General features: G+C 34.4%; 1 protein-coding gene across 1 annotated transcript; it reads right to left on the reverse strand.

The window, feature by feature from the left end:
* Positions 1 to 5,870: 5,870 nt before the first annotated feature.
* On the reverse strand, positions 5,871 to 6,827 carry LOC119504928 (olfactory receptor 13C2). Its single transcript, XM_037797563.1, has one exon. It carries the CDS (start codon positions 6,825 to 6,827, stop codon positions 5,871 to 5,873), a length of 957 nt encoding a protein of 318 aa, XP_037653491.1.
* Positions 6,828 to 8,525: the final 1,698 nt, after the last annotated feature.

Below are 8,525 nucleotides of genomic sequence, written 5' to 3' on the forward strand. Positions count from 1 at the left end.
TTTTGATATCAAGATAATACTAGTCTCATAAAATGAATTAAGTTTTGAAGTGATCTGTCCTTTCTTAACTTTAGGAAGTAGTTTTAAAGGAATGGTGTTAATTCTTCCTGAAATGTTTAGTAGAATTAATCAGCAAATGAATATGAGCTTGGGCTTTTCTTTGTGGAAAACTTTTAATTTACTAATCCAATTCCTTTACTTGTTTTTAGCCTATTTGAATTTTTCTATTTCTACTTGAGTCAGTTTCAAGTTTGTGTTTTTTGTAGGAATATTTCCATGCCATCTAAGTTACCTAATTTGTTGTCATACCATTGTTCATAATATTCCCCTATAATCCTTTCATATATCTGTAATAACTGTAGTGACATAATATCTTTCATTCCTGATTTTAGTAATTAGAGTTTTTTTCTCCTTTTTAGTCTAGCTTTAATCATTATTATTTACTTCTTTCTTCTTGCTTTAGTTTAGTTTTTTTCTAGTTTCTTAAGGTGGTAGATTAGGTTATTAATTTGATATCTTTTTCTTTTCTATTATAGATTTTAGAGCTATAAATTTCCTTTAAGCATTACTTTAACTGCATCTCATAAGTTTTGAGATGTTGTGCTTCAATTTTACTCATCTCAAAGTATTTTCTAATTTCTATTGATTTCTTCTTTGATCTATTAATTTAACTTCCATGTATTTGTGAATTTACTAAATTTTGTTCTGCTATTGATTTCTAATTTAATTACACTGTGGTGAGGGAACATACATTGCACAGTTTCAATCCTTTCAAATTTATTGACATCTCTTTCATTGCATAGCATTTGATCTATCCTGGAGAATCTGTGTGCATTTGAGAAGAATATGTGTTCTGTTGTTGATTAGTTGACTGTTCTATCGATATCTAATGGGTCAAGTTAGTTTACAGTGTTTTCCATGTCTCTTTTACCCTTGTTGATCTACCCCCTATTAATTCTGGCCGTGATTGAAAGTATAATTATACTTTTAAGTGTAGATCCAAAAATTCTAAATAAAAAATTGACAGATTCCACAAAGACCTTAAAGGATGGACTCTTAAAGGATTGATTAATATGAACCAAGAAGATTCAACTCCAAAATATAACTTTCATGAAAACAGATTGAAGATGGAAAAGCACATAAACCATAGATCCTAAGAAGTTTTGATAATATTCTTTATCCCTTCCTGGAAATCATACTTACCATTATACAAATGTATGTAATATAAACCAATAGCTATCATCATGTTTTATTTTTAAATGACAGGAGGAGATTTATTTAAGTCAGTAAAGGGAAAGATGTAAACTATAACCGTTACTATTTAACCACTTTGTGTTGAAAGTAACGACAAAAAAATAAGCATAAAGTTTGGAAAAAAAGAAGAAATATTAAATTTATTTTCAGATCATAATATTCTTTTTACAGGACTCTGTTAATCTACTTGTGGAGAAAATAAGATTTGAATGGTGGCCAATAATAAAGTTAGCATACAAAAATAAATTGTTTCCTGATAAACATAGTACATTTTTGTTTGTAATATCAAAAAACTAGAAACTATCCCAAATGTCCATCTAAAGGGATTAGTTATGTAAACTCTGCTACCACTATGCACACAGTGGAAACTAATCAGCCCTTAACAACAGCTAAGTATGTAAATATAAACATCTTGAAGAGAGAATATTTTGAATGAAAAAGCCAGCTGCAGGAAACAGCATATTGAATATGTAGTATTTTAAATATTAAATATATATGTTCTGAAAATATATTTACATATATTCCCCAACAATAATTGTCATATGTAAATATGTGTGATTTCTGTATAAATTATATATAAATTCAGATGAAACTATATCCATATTTGAATTTCTCCTTTGCATATTTTGTAACATATGAGTATTTTACAATGGGCAAAGAAATTAAAGAAAGTAGTGATCCAAAAAGAAAAAGCATAAAATTCCACGGAGAGATCAAGTAAGAACAGAACTGAAAAATAAGCATAAAATTGTACTATATAAATCTTAATAAAAGCAGTGTCCATGACTGGTTTGTACTCAGTTGAGGAATTAATGAGAGGTGAAGAAGTGGACAGTCTGTTTTTAAGTAGCTAGGTTTAAAATAGTAGGAAAATGAGTAGTACATATACAGGTTATTGTTTGGTTGATTTGTTTTGTTTTTATTATTTTAAAATAGGAGAGAAATAGGAGAATGGAGCATGTTTATAAGTCAAGTTAGTAACAAAGTAAAAATTGTAGATAGATGAGAAAGTGAGTGTAATTGTTCTGTATCTGGAATTCCCCAAAGGATAGTGTCTCACATATACTCAGAAATAAGCACACTCATATTCTCTGTACCTGTATCCCCCTCTCAGAGTCCTACGCCTGCAAGCCACCTGAGAAAGAGACCTCAGCTCTACTCCTTCCTGCCTGTGGCTTCCATGAGAGTGGTTCTGTTGAATTCCATAACCACTTCTTTTCTCAACTGGCCAACGAGTTCTCTGACGAAACTGAGAAGAATCTGGAACACTGTGTCAGTCTGCAGGCAATCACTGTTTCTCTAACTTCATGTCTATATTTTGTCACCTTAGTTGTAAGTTGCATGTCCATCTGTCCCATTAAAGTATCCTCTTCTCTTTATTTCTCTAGACCTGGTAGCTAGCCCAGTGTCTAGCATTCAGCAGGTACTCAATAAATATTCCATAAATACACAAATAAGTCCAGTAATGGACAATGCTACATTCCCAAAGATGCCAAATACATGAAACCCTATTCCTGGGATCTAACTAGACTTGGGAATGGATTTTTACAAAAGGATTAAAAAACTTGACTTTAAGTGCAAGTGCTGCTAGACTTATCGTAATTTCAAAGATAAAATGATATTTGCACACAATAAATTAGGAAAACTTTTATTTTTTAAAGTAGTGTTTTCTCTACTGAAACTCAAGAAAAATCTTTCTTCCTTCCCTTTCTTCCTTCTTATATGGATTTTCAGAAAGATTGGTGCTGGTTTAGGATTCTCTTTCCTGGTATTCCAATTAACTTCAGTGTTTCCTCTAACTTCAGACTTGATTTAATTCTCATTAATTGTGACCAAGCATCTTTTTGACACATAACATGTGATGGACTTCAAGGCTCTTTTCTAAAGGATTAAATGAATTTCACTTTGAAAAGTGGTTTTTGGAACATTTAATAGGACATGATGGAAGTAGAGATGCAAGTGATCATTTATTTCTTTAATTTAGACGAGGTGCTGAGGGACAGTGGTATTAGATGCCAGGAATAGAAGCCGGGAGGAAAAATGTGCTTTAATTAAAAGAGCACCCAACTTAAGGAAGGGGAGGCAGGGTGGGTGTGTGCTTCTCTGTCACTTGCATGCTGTGAGGTATGGGCAACGTGTGTCAACTTCCCTAAGGCTGGTAACCTCATCCAGAAGGTAGCAACACTGTTACCCAAATCACAGCATTCTAGTGTGATGATGTATGTGAACTGGCAAATAGTCAACGCATTTCTACATTTTCATTTTAAGTGTCCATTTCAGAAGCCCCCAGGAATCATAAAAAGTTTAACGTGATCTCAGGCTTGGAGGATTTGAAAATTGGGCAGTCATAGAAGTGTACTGAAAGATGGAATAACTTTCTGGATGAAAAATATAATTTTGGCATAGCCACAGTATCTCTTTTCTTAGTTCTTAACCAAGAGTCTGTTTGGGAATTTTAATAAAATGAAAGTTGCTTCCCACCTGTTGCACCTCTTTCCACAGTTTTTCCACTCATGGATTTAAAGTGTATATTGAATGAAAATGTCAGATTTTGTATTGGATACAATGAGAGAGAGAGGAGGGGGATATAGAGAGGTCCCTACCCTTGAATATTTCACAATCCAGTAGGAAAATCACACACACACACACACACACACACACACACACAACTGGCATACCAGATAAGCTTATGTTACCATGCTCTTAAAGGAGGAAAAAAAAACTGCTACCAACAACAACATAATAACCCTCCATATGGAGATTTTAAAATAAATTTTCTGAATGAAAAACCCTCTAGAGGCTCAAGAATTAATTAAAGCATATAGTATTATAACAACAGTGTGATAACAACTGGCAAATTTGAACACATGAATACATCAAAACAGATTATTCACCTTTCTTTTCTTAAGACCTTGATTCTACATTCCTGTGAGAAAAAAACCCTCCTGATCTTGTCCTATGAGGAGAAATGTGTGTATTAAAATTTTTGCTTGCTTAAGTTAATTTTCTATTTCAGTTTTGTAAGTCTGATATAAAACTTGGACCTATAACAATAATCCCAGAGAGTTTGTGGAAGTAGTTGAACCTACGAGGAAAAGAAAAATTAGAGTGTAAGTATCCAAGGTGGCCTTACTCCAGGGGTTTGCCACATACTCGGAATTCTTAGAAAAACAAAATATCCTATGAGCTGGTTTTTGGGAACTAATAGTCCTGCAGGGCCTATTTTGTCAGGTGTGAATCTGAGATGTCAGTGATTTCATCCCCTTGCTACAAGATTTAATCTGTGAATAACAATGATGGAAGCTAGATGTAATTAAATATAGTTCAGGATGGTTTACAATTCTGTTCTGAAATTTAAAAAGTTGGCTGGAGAAGGTGAAATGAAATGAATATACCCAAAGACTCCATAAACGTTTAACTCTTCTTTGTCTATGTAAAATACGTACATGCCCAATAACTTCTGAATTCACTGATGCATCAATATAAAATTCATTTAGACAAATGGATTTCCCAGGATGTGACTTAATACTGAACACATTTTCTCATTCATCCCCTGCTGTGCAATAGAAGTGTTCCTCAGATTGAGTAAAAATTAGAGGTTACAACCAAGGAAAAATGATAAATGTCACTGTCTGTGTGAAATGTCTCAATCCTCTGCTCATGTGTTCCTCAAATCTCAAATGTCTCAGGGCTAGTTACTGACAGATAGAAGACAGGAAAACAGAGCTTCTCAGTAAAAATTAAGAGCCTTGAGGACCACTTTCTAATGTTTCAAAAAGTACTGGAATTTTCCTCAGGACACCAAAGAAATCTGGCTTTTATAAATGGGCCCAGAACTGATCATCCCTCCAACCCAAGACTTAGTCACATAGTTATCATGACCAGTAGCCTGCTTCTCAAACTCCTTGTTAATTTTGGAAATTTTTCCTCATGCTAAAGCTAACATCCAAGCTGAAACAAAGAAAGGAACAAAACAGGGATACAATGGCTGATTGCATAGACTCCACCCCAACACCCCATTTCCCACCTCTTCAGTAATCCTAACTGCTCAACATCACTAGAGTTGCACAGAAAAAAAAATACTGAGCAACAAATAGAATGTAATGGTTTAAAAGCCTTCGAAATTAATGTGAAACTACCACACAAGGTTCTGCACTTGAAAAAAATAGGTACAGTATTTATTTTTCATCTGTTTAATTGTTTTTCTGCTTTCCTTTTTTCAAAGTGGAGGACCTTATTTTTGAAAGATTAAGTAACATGCTGCTGATAAGATAACATTATGCAAAAAAAAAAAAAAAGTGAACATAAGAAAAGCACATAACACCAAATTCCAATACTTTAAAAAATATAGAATGTGAAAAATATTATTCAGAGTATTAGAGAGTGGCCATCTGCCAGTGGTGGAATGACAGGTGACCTCTCTTTTCCTCACTGTCCTGCATGTATGTCCTGTGTCCTGTAAATTCTCTATAGTGGCATGCAATACTTATGAAATGCTATATCTCATTATGAAAAAAATAATATTATATATGAAAACGCAAAAGTAACCAAAATTCCATTGTTATACTTAATTTTCAATAATGTCCAACATGTTAACAATCCAATACCTTTTCTACTTACTTGCTAAGGAACGTTCTGTTCAGCAAATGTTTTACTGCCTCCTTCACATCCTTGTTTCTGAGACTGTAGACTAAAGGATTCATCATGGGAGTCATCACCCCATAGAAAACAGATATAAGTTTGTCAGTAGCATCTAAGTCATCTGGATTAGGTGACTCTTTAGATTTGGGCTTCAGGTACATGAAGAGAATGGTCCCATAGAATATAATCACCACAGTCAGGTGGGCTGAGCAGGTGGAGAAGACTTTGCTTCTCCCCTCAGAAGAGGGAATTTTGAGGATGCTGAAGATGATCAATGTGTAAGATCCAATGATTAATAAGAGTGGTGTCAATATGAATAATGTCGTGGCCACAAGCATGATGAATTCATTGCCTGAGATGTCAGCACAAGCCAATTTCATGACAGCAAGAATTTCACAAGAGAAATGATTGATGACATTATTCCTGCAGAATGGCAATTGTACCACAAACACAGTTTGTACAGCAGAGTTGACAGCCCCTATGACCCAGGATGCAGCTGCCATGGGCACATAGGAATCCTTGCTCATGATGGCAGGATATCTCAGAGGGTTGCAGATGGCCACATAGCGGTCAAAGGCCATCATGCCCAGGAGCACACACTCTGTGGTCCCCATGGCCAAGCCAAGGAACATCTGAACGGCACAGCCAGAGAAGGAAATGGTCTTTCTTTTCGAGAGGAAGCTCACCAACGTGGAGGGAATGGAGGAGGTGGTGTAGCAGATGTCCAGGAAGGAGAGGTTCCCCAGGAAGAAGTACATAGGGGTGTGGAGGTGAGAGTCCAAGATGCTGATTAAAATAAGGGTGCCATTGCCCAGCAGGATGACCACATACATTATCAAGATCAGGACAAAAAAGAGTAGCTCAAGCCTTGGGTAACCAGAAAGCCCCTTCAGAAAGAATTCTGTCAGAATAGTTTGGTTTTCCCATTCCATTTTACTGTTTCTTTTCACCTGTGGAGAAACAGAAAAAAATTTTAAGAACACGTATTTTTCTTTACTATGGAAAGTCCAAGCACACCAATGCACAAATATAAAAATTTTCCATGAACGCAATGAGAAGAATGAAGAAAGAAAGAAAATAGGGAAAGGGAGAAAGTAGTCATCCAAGGGAGAAAAGGAAGAAGTGAAGTAATAAACAATGCATGAAAAAGAAGAAAGGAATGACACAGATAATACTGTGTCAATCACTAATTTGGAGCCATGAAATTTGTACCTTTTTAAATACAGTATTATTTAACCCCATACAAGTATCACTTCAAGACAAGGAAACCTAAACTAAGAGAGTTTAAGCCTATAGTTACATTACTAAAATGTAGTAAAGTCCGAGCTGAAACTCAGACTTGCCTCTGCCCCACATTTAGCTGGGATTTTTTTCTATAAACTATAAAACCAGTAGAAAATGCAGTATAACAGAATTATAAAGTTATCTTAAAAAGCATCCTGGCTACCAAATCAGAAAGACTTAATAGTAACCTGATGGGTATTAATAAACTGAAAGGAGTGTGTCAATATGAAGGGTAAATGGTCAGATATGAACACAATCTGTGTTTATTGAATGCCTGATTGCCCCCAAACCAAGTACAATTATGTCAAGTCCAATAATTTGAAATCTTCTTGTTACAGTGCAAATACCTTTTTTTGTTGGGGAGGGAAGAACTTTTTTTAAATTTAATTTTGGATTATCATGGACTAAAATGGAATTTTTTTCTCATTTAGTATACATGACTATGAATTTTAAAATATGTATAGATTAAAAAAAAATTACTCCTTTATAGTCATCCGTTCCATCTACTTTTAAGTACTGGCAATGACTGATATGTTTTCTGTCCCTGTAGTTTTAATATCAATAGAATGCTACTATATGTAGCCATTGGAGTCTGGCTTCTTTCACTTAGCACAAAGCCTTTGAGATTCAGCCAAGTTGTGGTGTATATTGATAATTTGTTTCTTTTAATTGCTTAGCAGAATTACAAAGTATGAGTGCACTATGGTTTTTTGGTTATCTATTTTTATGGTTATCTATTCACCTTATTGAGGGACATTTGGGTTGTTTTCAGTTTGTGACAACTATAAATTGAGATGCCATAAACATTTGTGTACAGATTTTTCTGTGAACATGTTTTCATTTTTCTACAGTAAATACACAACAGTGGGATACTGGTTCATATGAGAACTACATGTTCAAGTTTGTAAGACTGCCAAACAGTTTTCTAGAGTGGCTGTGTCATTTTTGCATGCCTAACCAGTAAAGTATGAGAGTTCTAGGTTCTTTGCATCTTCATCAACACTTGGTATTGTCAGTATTTTTTCCCAATTTTAATAGGTGTGTACTGACATTTCATCATGATTTTATTTTGTAATTTCATAATGGCTAATCATGTTTAATATGTTTTCATGTGCTTTATTTGCCATCCTAATATTCTCTCTGATGAAGGGTCTGTTCATGTTTTATGCCCATTTTTAACTGGGTTGTTTGCTTACTTATTATTGATTTTTGAGAGTTCTTTATATATTCTAGATATGAATCTTTTGTTGGATATGTGATTTGCATGTATTTTTTACTAGTCTCTGCCTTGTCTTTTCATTCTCTTAATGCAAACACATTTAAAATGGTTGTCACCTAAACCCAAT

The sequence above is a fragment of the Choloepus didactylus genome, chromosome 10, assembly GCF_015220235.1.
Source record: "Choloepus didactylus isolate mChoDid1 chromosome 10, mChoDid1.pri, whole genome shotgun sequence".
Lineage (NCBI taxonomy): Eukaryota > Metazoa > Chordata > Mammalia > Pilosa > Megalonychidae > Choloepus > Choloepus didactylus.

Coding starts and splice junctions, on each gene's coding strand:
- LOC119504928 (XM_037797563.1), bottom strand. CDS start 6,827: ATGGAATGGGAAAACCAAACTATTCTGACAGAATTCTTTCTGAAGGGG.